Here is a 24,576-nt window from a genome sequence, read left to right as displayed (position 1 = left end):
GTGCATGTGTGTGTGTGAGATATGCAATTCCTAAGAGTGCCAGCGTCTCATCAAGTAATGAGGTGCATATGTGAGTAGTGTGATTTAAAATTAACAAGTCACATGGGTGTCAAAGTGAAAATGTGTTGGCGTGCAAAAAAATGAAAAGAAAAAAAAATCACAAACTCACACGTGCACAAAGCGTGTTTGCTGGTGTGACTGAGGTGATTGCAATCTGCAGCGCTGGTGTTTTTCTCTTCTGACAGCACTTCCATTGCTTGACAAAAAAAAAAAAGTGCCATTTCCCACAATGCCTTTCCTTTCCCAGCTCCTTTCTTTCCCTCCGCCTCTCATTCTGTCAAATAATCTTTATTGGCATTAAATCCGTCGCTCTTTGTTAACACAGCAAATAAGAACACAAATCTTGACAATAAATGGCAACACGTTCTCCCCCAATAACAAACACAGTGAGGCAAGAACTGCCAAGCCAATCCTTTTATTCACGGGTGATTCATATCTGATGCACAGACTCACTCACGGCTCAACCTTCCACAAACACACACATATTGTGCTTCACTGACACACGCACATGTACTCTCCCAAAGCCACATTAGCTCTGAGCTCACTGTTAAATGACAATTAGAAGAACCAAATCCCAGTCATTACAGCACCCCCTGACGAGAATTCAGTTTCAACCACTTAAGGGCTCTTTGGGGGGCTTAGGACGGGCTAACTGGGAGTTCGTACGACAAGACTGGTGGATTAGCAGTCACGGAAGACTCAAACGCAGCCCACAGGGTCCGGAGGAGGACCTGGCTGACAGGGGACAGTGAAGGGTACGGTGAACTCTTTGGCTTTTTAAAGTCAGGCCGGGACTGCACATTGTGTGCGATCAGATTAGTCAAAGTGTTATTCTTGAATCGTATCCATCCGTCACTGTCTGAGGTCGGCAAAAATACAAAGACAATTTTATCCTGTGTAATCTGAGATCTTTAAATTATACATCAGAGAATGATGCAAAATAAATCCTTGCGGCTTTGAAACATAATTCAACATTTATTCCGATCATGCACAGAATAAATGTTGTCATCTTTTCTTTATGATCATCAAAAACAGATGGCATTTATCTACATTTACATAGATGATGTAATGCTCCATTTAGAGATGTCAACAGCTAACCATTAATCAGTTAAACATGGAGAATCTCAACCTGTTAGGGACTGTTTGTCATTTTTAAGCTGGGAGGGGGTGGTGTAAAACGGAGGAGGCACTACAAAAAACTTTAAAACACTAAGGATGGAGTTATATTGTTGATTCGACTAAGGGGAGGGACCATCAACTTTAACTAGTAGTATTTTGCATTTATTTTCAAACTTTTTGAAACCCAAGAATGGAGCACCACCAAAAGAAAACTTGTATTTTACGTAATTTTGCTTCTTTTAAGAAAAGTTTAAATAAAAAAAAATAAAGATTAACCAGGTAGTAACCAGTTAATGAGTGTTGGGCTATTAAAAGCAAAAAACAAACAAACAAACAAACAAACTGACATCTCTGATTGCATTAGTAAAGTAACAAGCTTGATTTCTGGTTTCAACCAAGAAAACTACCAGTAATATATATATATATATATATATATATATATATATATATATATATAGTATATAGTATATATTATGTATATTTATTGATATATAGTTTCCTTGGTTTTAACTTGGGTTTAGAGGAATATTCAGAAGCTCTTTGGTCAGCTGATACTGAGTCGAATGTGTCTGCAATCTCTCATTGATCTATTATTTCCTGCTGGACTTTCTAAAAGCTGAAAACATAACCAAATTTAAAACTTCCAAAGTGACCGCTCATGCGAGCAGCATCTCTCCCGAATGCCCATCGATGCATCGGTCTGCTTTCATGTCTGAAAGTGTTATTTTACTCAGACGGATTAGTAGACTCAGATTACATGCTACAGACAGACAGGCAGGCACACATCATATGTGCACACACGCACAGATCTCCAGACAGAGAGATCAGCCAAAGGTTATTTAAAGGAGAGGTCTATGCATTTTGCATGTGTGTGTATGTGGACGACTGGGGGGCATCTGGGAGGGGGGTTCTAATAAATTGCACAGATGTTGACTTTTTAAGTCAAATCCACGTTTCGCTCAATAATCACCACATCAGATACCCCCCACCGGCCCGACCCAAACCAATCACTGGCACACACAGAAGGGGGCCCCCAGTCTGTGTTGGTATGTGGATTAACCCTCGATACACTCCCCCAACCCTTGCCACTCTCTATTTTTTTTTTTTCTTGCAATCCGCAGTGACCTTAACCCAGATATAAGGGACAGAGTTCAAATCCCCTGGAGACGGCTTACTGTACGCCACAACAACAACAACAACCTGCACTGTAAACACGTTCAGGCCAAACCTTACACGCAAAGCACTGAACCCAGCCCAGAAGTCTTCAAGCTCCTTTCCATGTTCTCCAAGATATCTGGGTATTCTATAAATCAGTTAAAATCTAAAATTCATCCACTTGATCGGAACACTTTCCATGACTTTGAGGGAAAATTTCAAGAACACACATTCTCTGAATGACCCTCCTTATTTCTTCTTTTTCATTGCAGATTTTTCAAGAATTGATTTTGGCAAATTAAAAAAAAAAAAAAAAAAGAAAGAAATTTGTCTGCTTTTGCTCTTCGAACATTTTTACGGATTCTTACATAAAATAATTTTTTTTAAAAGTTTTAAAGTTTAAAAAAAAAAAAAAATTGGGCAATTTTAAAGAAAAGAATTGGTGACTTTGTCTTCTGTACTGTCTACTGGCAATTTTTATGGGGAAATATGGCAGTTTTTAAGGAAAACTTGCCTCCCAAACCATGTTTTCTATAAAAAAAAAAAACACCAAAAGCACCAGGTATCTGTTAGAAATCGTAAAAACCAAACTTATTTTCACATTTCTGACAGTCTTTGAACATATTGAGTTGTTTGTGAAACAAAATTCCATGACCTTTCCAAATCTATCACAGTACATTTAGTTTTCCAAAACTTTTTAAGGCCTAGAAATTGCTATTTGCAAATTCCATGACTTTTCCAGGTTTTTCATGATTATACAAAGCCTGTGGAATGATGTGTTTAAAAACTCCCCCTGACAATAACAACAGGTAACATTAAAAACCTCAGCATCAACATCTCCAGAAAGCCATCAGAGCTATTACCGCTGAATACAGCATTTATTAAAAATCCATGAAACTCTTGAACTTCCTCACTTCACACCTGGTTTGACTTCACAACCCCAGGTGTGTGTGTGTGTTTACGTGTGTGTTGGCGCGAGAGAGATGATGAATAGCAAGCCCCAGATAAGGGCACATAGAGGACTCCATTGTTCTTGTTTGTCAGCTTCCCCACCTCTCTCTATCTCTATCTCTTCCTCCCTCCTGTTCTCTCTCTCTCTACGTCATGACTGGGTTCATGACTCAGGTTCATAAACAGTCCTGGAAGGGGAACGACTCCTTCAGGAATGTTGATATGGCTTTTGGATGCACACAGCAGCCTCTGTTGTTGGAGAAGGTATCATGATGGTTGTGTAAAGCTTGGAGAAAAGCAGTCTTGTAGCTACAAGTTCATATCCTGGATGAGGGAAGTGCGTTTTTTCCCCTTTGTGTTTTTATGTGAGTGTATAAACTCCTACCTTGTGGTTCTTGCCGTGCCGGTACACCATCCAGTCCTCCCCGTTGGTGCTGACCTCCAGTTTGAAGGTAGTGACATAGTAGGACTTCTGTGTCTCCTTGGAAACGGCCCCTTGTGTGGCAATGCCTGTCAAAACCTTCAAAAAGTGGAGGTCAACCTGGAAAAAGGAACAAAAGGGAAATTATTTAATAAAAATAAAATGGATTAGAAAAGAGTTGAGCAATAGAAGGAGTGTGCAGATTGCTGTAGGGATTTATAGCGCTGATGTAGATAACGGAGACAGACCGGTTGCTGTTTCTATCTGTCACACACACAGCAGGGGATAGACACCGACTGTGGCCCACTGCTGCGGGAGCTTAGGTGGTGTGTGTGTGTGTATTGGTGTGTGTAAAGGGGAGGAAGGCTGGAGGCAGAGATCAATGGCGTAGTGTTCGGATGCATTCCTGAAGAGCGCCCTCATCAATCACGGGCTGCTCTGCGCTCGTGTGTGTGTCGACGTATGCATGCCGACGCGAGACAGGAAAAGATTGAGAGCGCAGAAGCACTTCCTTATCATCAGTTCACAGTTCCTCTATTTCCTTTCAGCACGTGTGTGTGTCCTGCTGTATGTCCTCACTGCACATGCATCTTCTCCACTTTACTGCTGGAATTGTTGCAAGATCTCATGGATGGAAAACTGACCTGTATGTACTCCTTGTTGCTGTCCTCTGAAGGCGTCCAGGCGTTGTCGTCGTTGTTGAGGCGAGCCTGGCGCGGCAGCCAGCGGTTGTCGTAGAAAGTTGTGGAAGCGGTGATCTGATCGTCGCTGATCTTCCCAGACTCCATGCCGAGCGCCATGCTACAATGGAACGCTGGAAAGAGATGGAGACAGCGGTGTTGAATGTATATTTGGTGACTTTACAGTAGAGGAGGAAAATAAGCTATCAGGGAAAAAAGAATAAAAGGAAGTCAAACAGATGACAGATGCAAGAACATTTTAAAGAGGCCGAAAGTGAAGTTCTAAGCTGTATTTTATACACTTGAAGACAGAGAAAAGGTAAATCCAGACAGAGAAAGGGCAAAAGGAGCCAAAGAGCAGCCCAACAGGTGAGCCAAGGTAAATTGAGGTTAAGTTAATTTATATTCTAAAAGAAAAAAGTATGAGCCTGCTTCTGTGAAACCATGCTCTCTTAGGAGAGAGCAAAATAGACCGAGAGAGGTGAGAGAGATTTAAATAGCATTAAAGTAGGCAAAGCTGAAAAGATCGAGAGGGTAAGAGGAGTGAGAGATGAAGAAAGAGAGACGAGTGCCAGCAGAGATGACGAAGGAGAGGCTGTTGAAAGAGAGAAAATAGAGGTGGTGATAGAAACGGGTAAACAAACCGACACACACACACTGGCTAAAAGTTATCTGGCACTCACAGTCGCTGACTTCTTTGTGCGTCATGTTGTATCGAGCGGAGAAGCCGTCTTTGGCCACGGCCATGTCTGTGTGGAAGGAGAGGGACAGCAGCCCGGAGGACGACTGGATCTCTGGAGGGATCTTGGTCCCGCAGTACCGGCCAATCAGAGGAGACACTGCAGACACAAACATTGTCATATAGTTTCATTTTAAATCAGTTTTCAGGGTGATATTGCAATAAAAAACTCTTCAAAAACACTTGATTATGAAGTAAAAGGAAGCCATTTGTGCTTTATTTTGAAAACTAGCTTCACAGACTTCATCCGGCAGCACAGAAGATCGACACAATCAGCACAGTCTCAAAGTAGACACACAAGACGAGTGTCACCAATTCAGTATCTGAACAAATGTCTCCCCTTCTGTTCCAAAATTATGACACTAAGCAATGCCAGGAAAGTTTTTTATGCAGAGCATTATGATGTCACAGTGACTTTGTGTGAAATTTTGTCATAATCAGCATTTGAATTCTTGACTTATGGACAAAAATATGTTTGTGAGGTCACACTGACCTTGATCTTTGACCACCAAAATTGAATCAGTTGCTTGTTGAGTCCTAGTAAACGTTTGCACTAAATTTGAGGAAATTCCATCAAGGTGTCCTTGAGATATCACATTCACAAGAATGGGATGGACGGCCATGACTGTGGCCGACGAGGAGGCATGACGATGTACTTTAACGTGCAACCATGTATCTGGTTTAAATCCAAATGGGTCTTACATCGAATAGACATTAAATTTTGGTTGGAATAAAAATCAGGTTGACAATATTTTAAATCTTTAACGTTAGAATTTCATGTCTTGTGAATGTTTTCCACACGTTGGGTTTTGTTCCCATACCTTTCAATCAAATATTGTTGTTCTATGTCAAGACGTTGTTGGCATGAGACATTTGGAAAATGTTACTTAATCCTCTGAAACCTGGATTGACATCACTTTTTCTAGTACTGCTTTCAGACACCTTTTGCAAGTATTTAAAACCTTTAAACCCTGAGCTAATAGTTTTTTTGTTTTTTTTTTCTTACCTTTTCTTTTCTTTTTGTTTTTTTTTGTGCTAAAATTTCGGGTAATTTTCTTGTACTTTTGTAGTAATTTCTCACTGATTTTGGGTGATTTCCTCTAAAAATTCTCATTGCCCATGTTTTTGAAAGAATTCAAGCCACTTCAGGTTTGAAAGGGTTTAAAACACAAATACAAACCAACAAAATATCAATGCAGTCTTTCATTTTCTACGTGAAACTGACGCTGGCCTTAGACATCTTGACACTGAATCTTGGTCACTTGACCCTTAAGCCAACTGCATATAAACATCTAATAATGTTAGAGACCAGCTGGGCTGTATTTTCTATGAGATGCTACAAGAAAAAATGTGAAACATTTTGTCCTGCAGCGTCTTTAGGGGCGTCCTTTCCCTGTAAAATAGGAAAAGGAATGCAGGTTTGCAGTGGCCATGCTGCTTAAGTAAGTGTTGTCTAATGAGTCGCAGCATGCTTCCCCCACATTTCTTCCTCCCATCATTCCTCTCGCTCCCTTTTCTCTCCTGTCCATCCCTCCATCTGCCATGTGTGTCTCAGCCAGGGCCCAGCAGGGGGACTGGAATCCCCGCCTTAATGCAAGCTGCACTGGGATCAGCTGCACATACACACACACACACACATACACAGACTCACACCAGCGAGGATTACAATAGTCTCAAGAGTAGCTCCCTCACCAGACACCAAATTCTTCACCCTTCCTGTCTTGTCTCCCGTCCCTCTTTTCACGCCTGAGGACTCGGCGCACTGGAACTGGGTTACACTTTAATTTCCTCCTAATTCTCAACTTTGAATGGTATAAATTGTTTTCAGTTATCAAAGCTCCCAAATTCAAGGCTATAATTGGAATTTTAAATCCACTCGGATCCCTTTTTAGCAACTGAAAATAGAATAATTAGAGCAAATCCTCAGTTCTCTGCTTCATATTTCAAAAAAAAAAAAAAAAAAAAGTCAGCAAGAGAGAAGTGGGAAGTGAACCGCTCGCCACTGCTAATGTGCTTTTCATCAACATTACCCTACGGCGGTCACTATCAAAACCCTTGATGCTATCCTCAAATGTTTTTTCCTCACCACTTCCTGATCTCGCAACACCCAGCACCTCCTATTGGATGCAAACAGATACTCATCGTAGCCATCACTCTCACTCGCCGGGGGGAGGAAGGAAGCGCTAGGTGATAAGGAGGGAGGACAGGGAGGATAGGAAGGGGGTGATGAAGGGTGTTATTATGGCGAGGGAAGAGGGGCATGGGAAAGGGCTGCTCCTTAGGGGTGTCCAGGCACTTTCGGCTCCCCGTGTGAAATAATGTTTCCTCTAAGGAATGTGAAGAAATGTAAGGCGAGGCTGCTTACATCAAAGGCTGCACAGGAAATTCAAGACTGGGATGCAAATTTCTGTGTGGGAGTGTAGGGGAGTCTTTTCTGAATGTGGATGTAAAGAGTCCCCAGAAATATTTTCTACTTATGTGTGTCCCTGTACATTAAAAGTGATGGTTCATTTTTTATAAGTGGGGTTATATGAGGTATTTATTTATTTATTCAGTGTATTACATACATTAGATGTCAGTTGCCACACCCCCAATTAGGAGAAACAAACTAGGGTCTGACGTGGGTCCACAACAAAATGTATTTTAACCACCTAAAACAAACAATATCATTAAAGTACATTGAGAGTATTCTCACTGATTTCCAAAGGAAAAACAATGCCTCTTTAAATACAACATCAATCAGCAATTTGGCAAGAAATGTCCTGCATAATGCAAGAACTTAGTAATGGGTAAAAAAAAGAAGAAAATTACGGGAAAATTATCAAAACACTGTGGAAAACTGTCTATTATTATTTTAATTATTATTATTATCAATTTATTTATTTTTCCCTTTCAATTTTTTCTTTTTTTTCAAATGATGTTGCTCATTTTTGGGTCATCTTTTGCTTAGTTTCTCATGACCCTTTTCTATGTTTTTGAATGAAATCAATCTAATTTGCTATAGTTTCAAAGCGTTAACTAACTGCTCAGAGCAGCAATAGACCAGCAGCTGGAGTCTTCAATTAACTAAAATGACTCTTTTTGTCAATGGAGTTCGGCTTTGAAGACAGATCCAGTTTCCTTACAAAAATTAAAATAAATCAGTAAAAATACTCTCAATATAGTGTCTACTTTATCTGTTATAGAATTATTTAGTTGGGACTTAGGGTAGCTAAAATATGTTTTGTTGCTGACCCCCATCCACAGAAGTACATTGCTTAGTTAGCGTGTTGGACTCCAGCCTGCTTCTCCAAACTGGGGGCGTGCTGACTGATATCTGCTGTATATAATACACTGACTACATTTAAGTACCTCATATAACCAGAATTAGAAAAAATGGAACTATCCTTTTAATAAATGAAATGATTTGTTGTGCTGAGTCAGTGTAATTTGTGCGCACCCACCTTGCGGCAGGCCGTCCCACACGTCCAGCCAGTCGTACTTGCAGTCCCCCTCTCCCACCAGCAGGGGATCGTTCTCCAGGTCAAAGGTCAGGAACGTGAGGGTGATATCCATGTGGGGTGGGGCGATGATCATGTAGGAGCACTCCAGATTGTGCGGGTACTTATCCGGGAAGCCCGGGGACTCGATCATGCCGGACGAGCTGGTGAAGTTGCGGAAGCAGAATTCCGACCCTGTGCGGATACAAGGATATTTAAACAATCGGTCATATTAGGGGAAGATATGGGCGTGAGCAATCGATCACGCTCGGATATCTCATCTGACTTGCAGAGGGTGTTTCAGAGAGTCGTTCATCACTGACAGCGAGCTGGAATATGTGGTGGTGAAACACACAAACACAGTTTATGATCACCGATGGAGGAGAAAATACACAGTGAGTAAATGCTCAAGTGGGCATATCTAACACTGCGGCGTGCAAGATGAGCAGGCTAATAGCTCTGTTTGTCAGTTGTGTGCCACCAATTTCTCCGTACTTGACACAACACACCAATATCTTCAACCACTTTCGTGTTCAAAAATAATAAATATGTGGGAAAAAAATCGATTTTTGATGGCTTTATTGTGCCCTCAAAAGACCCCATCCTTTTACCTTTCATAATATGCAAGGCTAAAGAGGGGACCAGACCGACCCCTGCTCTGTCCTAAACAAATATTCTCTAACCTCCCATTCTTCCTTGCACACACTCTCTCACACACACACACCACAAACGTTGTGTAATGGTTCTAAGTGGGCCCATTGCGGCGGCTGCTCATTACCCATGCAGATTTATGCGCCCTGGGCGGCTCACCTTGAGCGGCGGCAGCTGTGTGGCTCAGATCATCTACCCATCAGCCACTGCTCCGTGGCCCCGCTGGGGAGCCTGAGTCACGGCCGAGTGTTTATGGACCGGCACATCAATGAGGATGGGAGACGGTCCAGCACATGCACACACACACTAAATATACAGGGGACTTCACACAAATGTCACACAGAGTCTCATTCACAAACCCTGGGTATTTCCGGTTTATTCTCTCTCACCTCAGACATTTCTATCTTTACATACAGGCTATAAACAGCAGGTGTGTTTAATTGTATCCTTTCTGCATCTAGCTATTTTTATGCTTAACAGGAGGCAAATATCTTCTTGAGATAAGACTGCAGGGTTTTCATTGTGTCCTTGTTTATAGATACACTACAGATCTTTCAAAGTGGGGTTGTATGAGGCATTTAACCATCTTCAACGTACTGTATAACATAGATGTCAGTTAGAATGCCTCTAATTTGGAGAGTCAAGTTGGAGTCCAACACATGCTAAACAATGTACTGCTATTGATGGGGGCCAGCAACAAAACACATTTCAACTGCCTGAAAAAAGTCATACCTTAAAAGAATGTATATCAGTTAAAGTGTAAGCAGCACTGAGAGTATTTTCCATTTCTTTACCTTAATGTCTGACAGCCTGTTTCATCTTGGAAGCAGTAAACAGCTTCAGTTTCTATACTTTCTTCAAAGCCACCAGACTCTATTGAGAAAACAGTAATCTTAGCTCACTGTACACATGAGCTTCTGGTCACCGACTGCCTTGATCAATAAGTTAGTTTGTGTTATTGCATGACTTCGGTAAATCCAAACTAACCCTGTCAAACACCAGAGTCACGCAATAACACAAACTAACAAACTGATTCATGCAGCAGTTGACCAGCAGCTCCTGTATTTAGCTAGCTTAAATCACTGTTTTTCTTAATGGAATTTGGCTTTGGAAAGAGCAGTAAAAAGGCTTAATTTTTCAGCTGAAATTCACTGTTTAACATTGGATAAAGCAGTGAAAATACTCTTAATATAGCGTACACTTAAACTAATAAGTTAGATAAGTAGTCTGTACAACCCTACATGAAAAAATCAGAACTATCCCTTTAACTGCACATGTCAGAAATGCCTGCGGTTGTGTCCTTTCTAAACCAACTGATGCCACTTAAATCACTCCTCTTCTTGTGGCTATTTATAAGAGCACTTGCAATGGACACTGCTTGTCTCCAATTACAGCTAATAGAAGACACATTTCATTATTATTCCCTTTCACCAAGACTCTCACGACTCAAAACTAGCAGAAGGAAAAGTTCCTGTAGTATTTTCCTATCATTGAAAGTGCTGGAAAGCAGATAGGGAGGCCAGGTTGAAGAGACTCAGGGGAGAAGCTTTCTGGTGGATTTCAAAACCTGGGAAAGTGTGCAGCACTGCACAGTCTCAGAGAAGTGCCAGGTTGCGTTTGATAACCAGATACATATTTGTAAAAAGCAGTGTTTAAGGAGCACAGACATGTTGACAGCGCGTTCCTTCTGCAGCATTCCTCCATGGCACCAGTCCTTATTATCAGGCAGCCCTATAAAAGCTGAGGGGTCGACTGGCTGCTCCGGCCCTCCCCTGTCTACACTTGGTTAATGGCAGAGAACTGACCCCAATCAGCACCAAGAAACAGCCTGTCTGTGTCTCTCTCACTTTGTTTTTCCCAGCAGCCTCTGTTTTTCTCCTGCTTTTATTTTCTCTATTTTAACACCGTTTGTCTCACAAATTTTCCTTGACTCATGTATGCGCTAATGTTTTTACGACGCCCATGCATGTACCTGTCGGTCTATCGATCTATTTTGCATACATGAGCGTATGTTGTTGCCGAAGATGTTGACACAATCTTCCCCCACATGTTAAAAGCGGCACTCAACCTCTTGTGTCAACTCCCACGCACGCTGCAGCATCAAAAACACCCTTGGATCATCTGCCGTCATGCCAGGAGCCTGGCTGCCTACACACATACACACACAGCAGCAGGCGTGTTGAAATATGACAGTAATTTACAGCAAGCTACCGGCGATATCTCCACATCCCCTCAACTACTGACCTCACCTCTCTGTGGAAAGAGTGTTTTTGTGTGTGTGTGTGTGTGTGTCTACAGCTACTGACTGAACTGCATAAATTGGAATAAATGCTATGAATCCATTAAAGGAACAGTGAGGAGCTTAATGAAAGGCAATAAAAATCATGCAAAGACACACACTCACATATGGCTCATACATACTGCATAGTTCATTTAATGTTTCACTGTAAGCACATTACAGCTGCATGCATCTTACTGCTTTAAAGGGACAGTTCCGATTGATTGAAGTGGGGTTGTATGGACTACTTATCCATAGGCAGTGTATTACATACTGTAGATGTCAGTCAGGATGTGAGAAACAGGCTAGAGCCCCACTGCTGTGGATGTATAAAAACATATTCTAGCCACCTAAATTAATTTCTAAAATCAATATCAGTTTCAGTATATGCTACATATAAAATATTCGTAGCATTTTATCCTAATTTTAGACCGTGATCTCTCTTTAAAGCCAGACTCCATAAAGAACAACAGTGATCATCGCAACACAGGAGCTGCTGGTCTAATGCTGCCTCGGTTTGTGTTTTTGTGTGACTTTGGCATTTTAGAAGAGTTAGTTCATTTTCACAAAAGTCACACAATAACACAAATGAACTAACTGATCAAAGTGTCTGTGTCAAGTGACTGTTCTTGTCAATGAAGTCTGGTGGCTTAGACTAATACTTTTTTTTTGGGGGGGTAAATCTCTTAGCTTTGGTTTCAGCACTCCAGCCTGTTTTTTCCTGGGGGCATTCTGACTGACATCTACTGGATGTAATACACTGACTATGTATAGTAGTCTATAAGACCGCATTTCAAAAAGCAGAACAACCCCTTTAAAATAGTAAGGTGCATGTGTGTGTAATATGCTAACAGTGAAACAGAAAATGCAGAATGTATGAGCTCTGTGAAAGCATGTTTGTGCATGCCTTTTATTGTGTCTACCTTTTATTAAACTCCTCACATGTGTATTTTTTGCTGCTGGCGTGTTTGTCTCTCTGCATGAGTCTTTGTGTGTGTCTGAAGGTGTGTGTGATGGCTTCGCAGCATGTGTGAGACCCAGTAACACACTGGCCTTGTTTCTTACTGGGTCACAGTGCAGCAGACTGGAGTCCTACTGCCGAAAAACTTCAATCTCAGCACAGCTTGACTCCATCGCCTCCGAACACACCGCTCCTGTGTGCTTTACACACAGTTGCTGCTTCACACACTCAGCTCTGCCACGTGCCAACGCTGTAAGAATATGTTCATGCGTTCGCGTGTGCAGCCTTTGCAGTGTATGCATGAGTACCTTCTCTTTTCATTCATTAGTTCACAGTGTATGCACACGCCAAAAACAAGTCCTTGTTACTACCTCCCTCCATCAACTCTCGACCCATGTCTTACACACACACACTCGCACATGCTTGCCTTCTGCAGGGCACCGGTTGGTGCTTGCATCGCACCATGAGCTGCCATTTGGCAAGAGCTGTCTGCTGGCAAAGACTGGGAGGTCATGGTGTGAGTGTGTATGTGTGAGTGTGAGGCGGGGGCGGGGGCGGGTTGCTGGGTAGAAAGCACTAGACTCTTGCACATGAGTGCCTGATGTAGTAGCTGCTCCACATGTTGTGTCAGGGCAACCCCCTCTCCTCCTCCACCTCCTCTCTTCCTTTCCTTCATTCCCTGTCTTCTCGGCAGCGACACGCCGAGTCTGTGTTCATTCACTCTTTTAACTCTAGTCTGGCGTCGTCTCGCTCGTCCTGTCCTCACCGTGCAGCTCTTGCTGAGGGCGCAGAGTGTCTGCCGCACATCAAAACCTCTGCTCTCTACCTGCCTGTCTTGGTCTGACGTGCATCTGCTCCTCTCTCATGTAACACTGCTGGAGCAACATTTCATTGAAGAAAATCTCTCCAGAGTCAGGGTGTGTGTATGTGTGGCGGAAGGGGCGTGCCACACAGCGGGGGTTGGGACACAAAAAATCCACAATAACAACAACAACAACAACAACAACAACAACAATATTGCGAACAAGACCCAAGAAAAGACAGCGTTGTTGGCGTGGCACGGCTCAACACATTTATGGACTCGGAGAAGCTGAGGTGGCTTTATATAGAATGGAATGCTCCTTCTGAGTCACGTATCACGCTGACGCCTCCGTTATGTGGAATGCCATCATCAAGTTTTTTTAATGTTGAGCAAATGCCCAAAAAAAGCCTCCCGCTGCTTGTGATCAAAGTGTTTGCACATTTCTCCATTTCCCTATTCATGCCCCGGCTGATCACGCCTTATTATTTCATTTTCAGACACGTTCACTTCATTACTGATCAACACTCGTCACACTCATCCAGTTTATTTATTCATGAATTTAATTTACCTTTGCCAGTTAATTACTTTAGTCTAATTTCAGCATTGGGATGAATCGGGTGTTTTGGGAATAAACACCACATGGCAATTAGCTATATAGTAACAGCTATGACTGACTGACGCAGGGCGGGTTGATATCCAATCACTGCGATGGCGTCAGAAATACACACAGGGCCAATGTTGTGACTCGCACTTGGTCGGGGGTCCTGCCTTGGGCTGCGCTCCCGCCGCGACCCCACAGATGCAGCGGTCATGCAGGGGACCCAACGCCCTGGGGTGATACCCGTTGTGTCTTAACTCGGGATTGGCTGACGTTATCTGCCCGCGTCGTGCTAGTGGTGGGCTTTGGGGAACTGGGAGAAAGGGGGCTTTACTGGCAAGTCTTCCCCCTGTAGCCGTGGTAACAGCGTCAGCTGCGCATGACTGTGTGTAAGTGAAAGTCTATGAGGGAGGGATGGGGGGCTGGGGGGTTGAATAAAGGGTTAAGCACGCATGAGTAGGAGCAAAGTAGGCCACAACAATAATGGGGGGGGGGGCGTGCACTTTCACTGTACAGAAGGATTAAGGCATACGTGTGTGTGTGTGTGTGTGTGTGTGTGTGTGTAGGGGGGGGTTGGTCATAGGTGGATGGATGTTGTTTTGGGGCAAACGCTCACCCCAGCTCCCCTCAGGAGGTTCACGAAAGGATGGAGGGTTATCAGGATGGATGTACAGTCAAAGGTCGACTCCTGCTCCTCCTTGCTGGAAATAATTAGCTCTCACTGCACTGTAACACACACACCCGCACACACACACACCCACATACACACACCCACGTATGCACACGTTGTCACAAACAGATTGCTTGTCCAATCCAAAACCCCCTAGAGTTGTAACAGTCACTGCTTATGTAACAGGGTTGAATGAACAAAACAAAAACAAGCGGCAGTATCATTAGTTCATAGTACAGAAAACAGGCCAAGATATGCCTCTCTCTCTCTCACACACACACACACAAACACACACACACACACACAAAAACATACAACCAAAACCAGACACTCACTGTCTAACTTCCAGACACAACGTGGTGGGGTCAGCTGGGACTGTAAACTGTACTGTCTGTTTGATATAGTCAGGAAGCTCAACACTTACGTGCACGTGCGCACATGCACGCACACGCACACACACACACACACACACACACACACACACACACACACACACACACACACACACACACACACACACACACACATCTCCCAGCTTTGTGCTGAGATGTCTATCTCTTCCAGGACGCACCCTTTAAAAACACATACGCACCCACAAACACACTGCACCAAAGATATTCCATGTCGCTGCAATCTAGGATTTCATACAGCTTCCCTTTAAAGGGCAGTTTACCACAAAATCAAACCTACATATTTTTCCTCTTAGCTGTAGTGCTATTTATCAGGCTGCTTTGTTTTGATGTGAGTAGCAGAGTGTTGGAGATATCGGCTGTCTGCCTTCTCTCAAATTTACTGGAACTAGATGGCACTTGATTTATTGTGTTTAAAACACCAAAAAATACATTTGAAAAGCTCAATAGCAGCATTGTCTCTTTCCAGAAATCATGAGCCAGTTATTTAAAATAATCCATAGACCTTGTTGTGTGCAGTTTCATGTAGGAACTATTTTTTTTTCTACCAAACTACACCTTGCAACACTGAGTTAGTTAGTGCACAATGTATCATGCAACAATTGGTATGATATCATGTAAGAACTATTTTTTCTTTGGAACTACACCCACCAACCAAATCACTGCACAGAAGGAATAGTGCATCTACTCCTGGATGAGAGGCTCATGCTTATAAAAGCTCAAGATGTAAACATTTATAACACCCTCCTCGGCTGAGCTGTAACACAGGTTTTTCTCGTGCATTGTTTGTACGTTTCATTCTCAGCAAAGAGTGTGTACAGATGATGTCACCATGTTTCTTTTCCTAAAATAACCTCTGTAACTTAATGGTCAGTACATAACTTTACTTTCAGTACTTCATTTGTGGGGCGCAAACTAGTAAGATACCCGATAAACCGTTGTAGATAGATATGTTAAACATCAGCCAGCTCACTGCTAGGTGAGCTAGCAGTAGATGCACACTTCCTTCCACACTGTGATACAGTTGGCGGGTGTTGAAAGAACAAAGTTCCTGCATGAAACTGCACACAACAAGGTCTATGGATTATTTTAAATAACTGGCTCATGATTTCTGGAAAGAGACAATGCTGCTATTGAGCTTTTCAAATGTATTTTTTGGTGTTTTAAACACAATAAATCAAGTGCCATCTAGTTCTTTTTATATTGGAGTGAAGGCGGACATCTCTACGGCCAATATCTCCAAAACTCTGCAACGCACACCAAAACTAGATTAAAAACTTGAACTATAGGTAAGAGGGAAGATATTTTTGGGGTGAATTGTCCCTTTAAACATAGTAAAATACAGTTAAATAAAACCAGTATAAGTACTTTCTTCCAAAGCTGCTCAGAAATTACAGGTAGACAAAAATGCTGCTAAAATCCATTCACGAGGGTAAAAGTAATGGTGGTGCAATTACTTCCACTCGGTTAAATAAACACATCTCAGCCGAAATCTCTGCGCTCCCATCAGAAGTTGTAAGCTGTGTTTAGTGGAAACCCGTGGCCTGGGCCTGCCACGGTGAGACAAACAGCGATGATGAGAGAGCGTGCAGGCGCTAGAAACGCCGTAATTAACACATGGCCTCAATCACGCATCCTGAATACATTTTCACTCTCTGACTCACTGCTGTGTCGCCGGCCTATCTCCCCTCGCCCCAATCATTTCCCCATCGTGTCTGTCTCTGTTTGTCTGTCTCTCTCACACACACATAAACACACATACACGTGCATGGATCATTCCGCCTCCACATACATACAGACAGACAGAATCTCACACAACAAGCTGAGTGGAACCACCCACACACGCAGCGAGCAGACACCTACATGTGCTCATACAGTGACACAATCTCTTATGCCCCCTGAATTTATACCAGGATCTTGTTAAAGCCATGGCAACCGCATCCCCCATCCACCAGCCTTCAATTCATCCCTGTGTGTGTGTGTGTGTGTGTGTGTGAAACAGATGCAATCTACGCTATTACATTGTCGGGGTTCGAGCTGGTGGCCTTGGTAACGGAGCTGAACGTCAAATCTGGGTCACATTCATTTGACATAAAAGCGGAGATATTTTTTCAAAGGTAGGAGGTGATAACTCAGTGCTCTCCCTGTAAGATGAATGCTGATTTTTTTGTGCTCCATAAACCCTGACTCTTACTTTTCTTCAACAGCTTTCCATTGAAACACTCTTAAGTTTTTATTTTTCAATGAAAATACATTTTAAGACCCAATGATCTGAATGTAAAGGGATAGTGCAGATTTTTTAAAGGGGGGTTGTATGGGGTACTTATCCATAGTGAATATGTTACAAACAGTAGATGTCAGTCAGCACACTCCAAGTTCGGAGAAGCAGGCTGGAGTCTGACATGGAAGCTAAGCAATGTACTGCTGTAGATGGGCGTCAGCAACAAAACAAATTTTTTGTCACCTAAAAAAAGTCCTAACTCTAAAAAAATCATTGTCAGTTCAAGTGTACACTATATTGAGAATATGTTTACTGCTTTAAGTTTCCATCAGACAGCCCATTCTAATAGGAAAGCCGTTTATTACTTCAGTTACCCATCTACACTCTCGTAGAAGCCACCACACTCCATTGACAAAAACAGTAATGTGTGTGCAGTTAAAGTGTGACTTTGGTGAATCCAAACTAACACTTTTGACTCTTCATCACCTGAATCAATATCCATTTTCTAGTGCTGCATTCAGACGACCTTTTCTGTGGCATTTAAACCTCTGAAACCTGAGAAAATTGATTTGATTTCTTTCAGAAACACAGAAAAAACATAATGAGCAACACAACGAGAAATGTCCTGCACATTGGAAAAAAAAAGTCAAAGGTGACGAGGGAATTATCTGAAAATTACCTGCAGGGGAGGAGGGATGTGCAAGGGAAAATGTCCAAAAATGATTATTTAAAATTATCTTAATCATATAATATAACAGGGGAAAAAATTCAAGCCAATCTGCACAGGTTTCAAGGGGCTAAACACCAAAGTCACACAACAGCACAAAAAATAGTGATATTAAATCACTGTTTTTCTCAATGGAGTCTGACATTGATGAGAGTTATATAACAGCTTAATTTTCCTGACGGAAATCACTGTCTGACATTAAGGTATAGTATAGTAAATATAGTATAGTATAGTAAATATTCTAAATATAGTGTACACTTAAACTGATATGATTTTTTTAGGTGACTAAAATATGTTTTGTTGCATCCATAGCATTACATTGCTTTGCTTCCATGTCAGACTGCAGCCCGCTTCTCCAAACTAGGAGCATGCCAACTGACATCTGCTGTCTTTAATAAACTGACTATGATAAGTACCTTATACAACCCCACTTCAAAAAGTCTGAACTGTCCCTTTAAATGAAAATTGGCCAGCTGTAGAGCACATGCTGTTAAGACAATCAGCTGGTCCCTCACGTAAGCATAAATCTTTTAGCTCCCTCAAGGCTGTCTGACTATTTCACCTCTACTACTACTACTACCACACACACACACGCACGCACGCACGCGCGCGCGCGCGCACACACACACACACACACACACACACACACACACACACACACACACACACACACACACACACACACACACACACACACAACCACCAAAACAAATACACTCCCTGCTACAACCTCACCTGCAATGAGCACTTCACCTTGTCCAGGACCTGGAGAAAATTCCATTTCAGCACACACACTCATCCCCATCAATCTCCTCGCCTCCACCTCTACCCATAAACCTTTAACCTTAAGTCCAACTCCAAGTTGCCTTGGAGCTCTCTCCATCATCCCACCACCACCTCCTCACACACCAACAACATCCCCCACCCCTCGTCTCCCAGAGGAAGCGGATCCTGCTCCAATTAAGCGAGCATTCCTCACATGCTTCCAGGCGGCTTGAAAATAGTTTTTCTCCTCCTCTCTCTTTAACTTTTGTTTATATGCACGGGTGCCTCTGCTGATGTAAATTGTTGTAAGAGTGTTGGGGTGAACGATCACAGGTTTCGGGCCATTAACACGGGGCAAAGACAAAATCATTAAGTTAAGTATTAATGTACAGCGGAGCCTCGTGTTTGGTTCAGAGTGTGGAAAAGTTGAAACTTGTGTTTCCCACAAAGGTCAGAAATACTTAAAGACTTTGAGATAAATTGTATGCAATGACCATTGGACCCTGGCAGACTGTGGTGACAGACACAGAGACGCTGCAGCTCCAACATTAATGCCACATTTCCACTGCATGGTGACACTGGACTCTACTTCTGCGACTTTTCTTGAAATTGTTTTCCACTGCAGATGGAACTCATTTACACCTGATTCTAAGCTGATCGTCACACAACACCCTGTGAAAAGACTGTGACATCGTCTTCAACACAACACAAACACAGTGTGGCCTCTGGCTGGTTTCTTTTGTCAGCAACCAAACATTGTCAGTTGACCACGGCGTAACTTTGCAGGCTGCCATATTTTTTAACCCTTTGAAACATGAGCAAATTGGTTTGATTTATTTCAAAAACATAGGAAGAAGGCAATGAGCAACTTAATGAGAAAGTGCCCAAAAATAGCAAAACATTAGTAAAAAGTTTCATGAAAATTACCTGAACATAAGTGCAAAAAATCAGTTAAAAAAGGGAAAAAAACTGAAAGAAAATTACCACAGAATATATCATTTCTGTTGCATAATTTTATTTTATATATTTGTAATATTTAATATTAAATTTGTCATTATAAGAATCAAAAACATATATATATACACGTTTGGATAGTATCTCAAAATCCCCCCTACGGCTAATTTTTAAGTTATTTCTCGTGACCTTTCACTAATTTTTTGCAATTTATGGGACATTTCTTGCCAAGTTGCTCATTGCCCTTTTCCCATTTTTTCAAGGGAGATTTAACCAATTTTCTCAGGTCCTGGGGGTTTCACTGCTTGCAAAAGACATCTGAATGCAGCACAACAAAAGTGATGTTGACCCAGGTTCCAAAGGGTTCAGTTCTGGGTCATGTTAATAATAATTAAAAAAAAGTAACTATGGACCATAGCCTCGCTATTTAAAAATAGTGGGTTTGTGCACAAAGTCCTGTGTTGCACAGGTGACAAATCTACTGAAGACTTTCTTTGACCAATCAGCGGTGTGCAATGTTGAAACTCAGGCTTTAAAGTCCTGTGTGACAAGGAGAATGTCTGCAAAACATTGAAGTTGAACTCTTTTTTGGTAAAATATTCCAATAATTTAAAAGAAAATAAGATTTAAGGCTTAATGTAGCTGGAAATGTGTGTGTTAGATATTCAGCAGAGATCAGAGTGTGCAGAGCATTTCTTGACTGTTCTGACCTTCTAACACTTTGTTTTATTATAATCTAGTTTCAGTTTTACATTATGCTGATGTGCAGTTTGGAATACAAAGGATAGCAGCTGATTCATGTTTGATTCATGTTGCATATTTTTACAATGCAGACAAAATTTCACTATTGTGTCATTTCCACGGCACGGCTTGACTCGCTTGGAACCGTTCTCTTTTGGGTTCCCATCAGCGGAAGCTGGAGATAGCACCCTGTACCTGGTACTTTCTTTCATACTATCTCAGTCAAGGTTCCAAGTGACCCGAGTCGATACCTGAATTTCCTGTGATTCGGAAGTTTTGTGCTGTGATGTTTTTCCCAGTGAAACAAAATATTTGAGCAGTGTACAGATATAGGAGGGATTTAAATCTAATCTTTCATATTTGATTAGACTGATAAAAAGTGGGCGGGCTTAGACTTTAGTGCGACAGAATGGACGGGAAATCTGAGGGTATGGTAAATATCAATATTCATTTCGCCGTCAGATTTGATTGTGATTGTTTTACAAAAAAAAAAAAAACACCTGGACAAACATACATTTTTGTGCTGCAGTCAGACACCCTTGAACCTTTGAAACTTCAGCAAATTAGTTTGATTTGCCTTTTAAAAAAGGCAATGAGGAACATGACAAGAAATAAGTAGTTATAGAATTTTTTTTTTTTTTTTTTTTTTTTTTCAGAAAAGAAGCTAGGCAATGTCCAAAAACCTATATTTATAGTTATCACAATTAAATATTGATTAAAATTCTTTTGCAAGATTAGTATTATTTGAAGCACATTTTTAGGTCATTTCCGTAGTTATTTTCTTTATTTTTTATTTTTGTTTTTTTCTTGCACTTTTTACAACTTTTTCTTTGCTAATTTTTTACCATTTCCCCATAACTTTTCATTGCCTTCCTCATCATTTGCTTAGGTTTCAAATACTATAAAACAACAATTCACATATCAATCATATTGTTAATCTGATTACTTTTTAAATTATGCAATAGTTTTGCATAAATCAAAAAGCCAGTTAGCATCACATACCAAACTTTGTCGACCAATCACACACATCTGTCTTATTCTAAAATGCCGTTCATGTTTCAGGTCCGGTCCCTCACCTGTTTTGAAGATCTCGTAGCGCAGAGAAAAGCCCGCCCCCTGGTGTGCATAGTCTGACACGAATCTGATCTGGAGGGACGGCCCGGATGAGATGATCGGCGCCGGGGCGATGTTGCTGCAGTGTCGACCCAGAACGTCAGCGTTGTCTGATGCCCCATCGCGGATCTCGATGAAGTCGTACCTGATGAAACAAACATCATTGCTTTAAAACGTTTTCCCTAAAGCAACCTTCAGAAAACAATCTCAACACTGAGTTTACACTGAGCTTAATGCAGCAGGAAGGAATTAAGAGACATAAAGAGATAAAAGAGAGCGGTGGAGGGGGATAAACATAGAGAGATAGTTATGGGGTTATGTAACAAGCTAAGCTAATAAAAAACAGACAGGTGTGGACCTATTTACCATCAGAGTTCAGCCTCAGGACAGAGCACATGGTGTCTGAGTGGAGTATTCAGGAACACAACATGAAGACACGAGGAAATATATCTGCCACAGACTTGGCTCGGAGTCAGAGCTCCTCCACCTTTCCCCTCAGCTGCATTCAATAAATTTAGCTCCTGCAAACCACTGTTGCTCGGGACAACAAACTCCTTTTACATCTGCTTGGGGCGAGCAATCCCCAAATCTTAGATCACAGGAAAGAGGATTCAAATATACTCGAACGAGTGGCTGCAGACTGAGGGTGAAGATGAAGATGCTGCAAACAGACAGCTGGATGGATTCATTAATAGAAGTGTAAAAATAGACAGTAGAGCTCATGAAAAACTAAAGAGGTGAGGGCTTAAGGGGAGAAAAGGTGAGGACCTTTAACTTAGGTGTGTTTTTACTTTCACTGGTTTATTTATTTATTTTTAGAAAAGTCTCATTTTCGATAAGTTTGTTAGGTCTTATTTTTTTGTTTTTACTCATATGTAAAATCATCTCTCTATCATCTGTTATTGGTCTATTTATCTTATTTTATGTTATTTTATTTTTAGTCCTTTAATTTATTTCAATTAACGTGTATTATCCTCTTTTAATGGCCTACTTTTAGTATTTTTATTTTATTTAGTTACATTTTTTAAGATCAATTCTGACTCACATGTCTTTGTATCTTTTAGTTGGTTTCATCTTCTTCTTAGTTATTATTTTATGAGTTTTTTATTTTTATTTTCAGTGGATTTGATCTGTTGTCATGGCTGGTTAAGGCTTTATTTTGTGCCTGCAACTTGTACTTCTCAGTTTGTGCAGCACATTGTGCTTCCACCTGGAATGAAATGTGCTACATAAATAAAGTTTTGCTTGCTTGCCTGCCTTCAGCAGCACTGGGGTTGAGCTGAGAGAGAAATTAGAGTAAATATATGCAAAGACAACTCGCTTTTTAGCTTCCACATGCTTGAGCTCTCAGCTCATTATGACTTTTGACTAGCCAACTGACCCTGAACGATAAAAGCAAATTCTTCACTGTCAGGTCACTGAGTGTGTGTGTGTGTTTATGAGTGTGTGTGAGAGACAGAGAGCCCACCTGGCTGATCCAGAATTAGCTCAGAGCCCTGCGTGTCATTCCTCCAACGTTATTATGAGCATGCAGCAGCACACAGTCACAAAGAGGGGTGAACACTGAAGCATGGCAAAAAATGAAAGTTTTCTCAAATTTTAACAGATGCTGAAAATGTGAGTGACCACAAACATAATGACATTTAATGATGAATTTAATAGTTCTGGTTCTATGGTATAAAAAAACTCAATCTACAGCCCACAGGCCCACCACAGGGTGCTGGGTGACCTGCTGACCATTTTTCTAATTCACAATGAAAATAAAATGATGCACACTGGGAATCTGCTCATACTTTAAATGTAAATATGCAGACAGAGTGTCTAAAAAGCATCAAAAAGGAGTCAGGTCAAATAAAGGCAGCCATAAAAAGTACAGAGTAAGAGGGAAAGGAGAGACTCTACACTCCAGTGAAGCCCAGTTAGAAGATAGAAGGTTATTTGCTGCTTGTTTTATCTCCAAGTTAAAGCACCCTTGCATCACTATCAGAGTATTTTCCTGACTATTACACTGTTTGTTGCAGCCCTGCATGTGATCTAGATGCTGTTTCCACAGAAAGTTTGCATTCCTTGATTAACTTGACAACATTTTGAGGCCTCAGACGCCCACTGAGTACTGCACGATGAAAACTGTCATTTACTATAAAACACAGTCCTCCTGTGCATTACATCCAGTAATTGATACCATCGCTGTGTTGATATGATTAAGTCAGGACCAGCCCATGCCTGCGAGCTGACAGAGAACCATCAGGTTTAAGGTAATAATTTGGGGTTGTGACAATATTGGAAGGTGTGGAAAACTCCTTAATTTCTGTTTGTTACTCTCTCAGTGCTTAAGTGCTGTTTTAAGGAAAATTCTTCTTAAACAGGCAATCATACTAAAAGGTAATCTTCACTTTTCTACCTCTTTCTGTAAGCATGTGTTTGTGTGTATGAATTTTTGGCTAAATATGCGTGTTATTGTATTTCTACTGTACTAAATCTCCTTGTAATTTAGCTTTCCATAACATTATTCCTGCTTTTCTCTCTCTCTCTCTCTCTCTGCAGTACTACAGAGTGTCTTCACCCCTTATTGTGATTCCCTGCGTAACTAACTGCATCGCCACAGGAGCCCTGCAGCTACACCGAGGACGCCCTCCCATCACACAGACATACTAACACACTCGTCTCAATTAGTTCATATGACGAAGCCGTCAGAAAGACAACAGGGCCGCTGTTGTCTCGCTAATTACTGTGATGGGTTCTTTGATGCTGAAAAAAAGCATCACAGACGTCTCCGGGTTTTCAGACACTTTTTAAGCACAGCATCTTGCTAATACTCTAAACTGCTTTGTCTCACTACTTCCCCCAAAAAAGTCTTCAGTAAAGCCGAGAGGTACAAATCAGTGTTCCTTTATAGCATCGAAGCACTGAGGCTGCTTTTGTGCTGCGGCTTGGAATAAAATGTGGATTAAGTGGAGTGAGTAAGCTTCTTTTTTGGCTATCTCATTCCTGCAGTGTTTTGATTCCTATACAGAGCATTCAAGCTCAGACTGCTGATGGAGGGATAATCCCAGCCACTTTAATCTGGGTCAGACTGACACA

At 41.6% G+C, this 24,576-nt stretch overlaps 1 protein-coding gene across 2 annotated transcripts in view; it reads right to left on the bottom strand.

Annotated features, from left to right (window-relative positions):
• The window catches only part of nrp2a (neuropilin 2a), an 86,690-nt gene that overhangs the window by 38,758 nt on the left and 23,356 nt on the right, over window positions 1-24,576 (bottom strand). For both annotated transcript variants that reach the window (XM_042512909.2, XM_088074238.1), the window contains exons 3-7: window positions 21,459-21,640; window positions 8,569-8,799; window positions 5,070-5,225; window positions 4,351-4,520; window positions 3,671-3,826 (exon numbers count right to left, since the gene is read on the bottom strand). In XM_042512909.2, the coding sequence (XP_042368843.2) occupies window positions 3,671-3,826; window positions 4,351-4,520; window positions 5,070-5,225; window positions 8,569-8,799; window positions 21,459-21,640 (895 nt within the window). The remainder of the gene's footprint in view (window positions 1-3,670; window positions 3,827-4,350; window positions 4,521-5,069; window positions 5,226-8,568; window positions 8,800-21,458; window positions 21,641-24,576) is intronic.

This window comes from Plectropomus leopardus, chromosome 24 (assembly GCF_026936395.1).
Source record: "Plectropomus leopardus strain MGB_pleo_1.0 chromosome 24, ASM2693639v1, whole genome shotgun sequence".
NCBI lineage: Eukaryota > Metazoa > Chordata > Actinopteri > Perciformes > Serranidae > Plectropomus > Plectropomus leopardus.
This window is presented reverse-complemented; position numbering and strand designations above follow the sequence as displayed.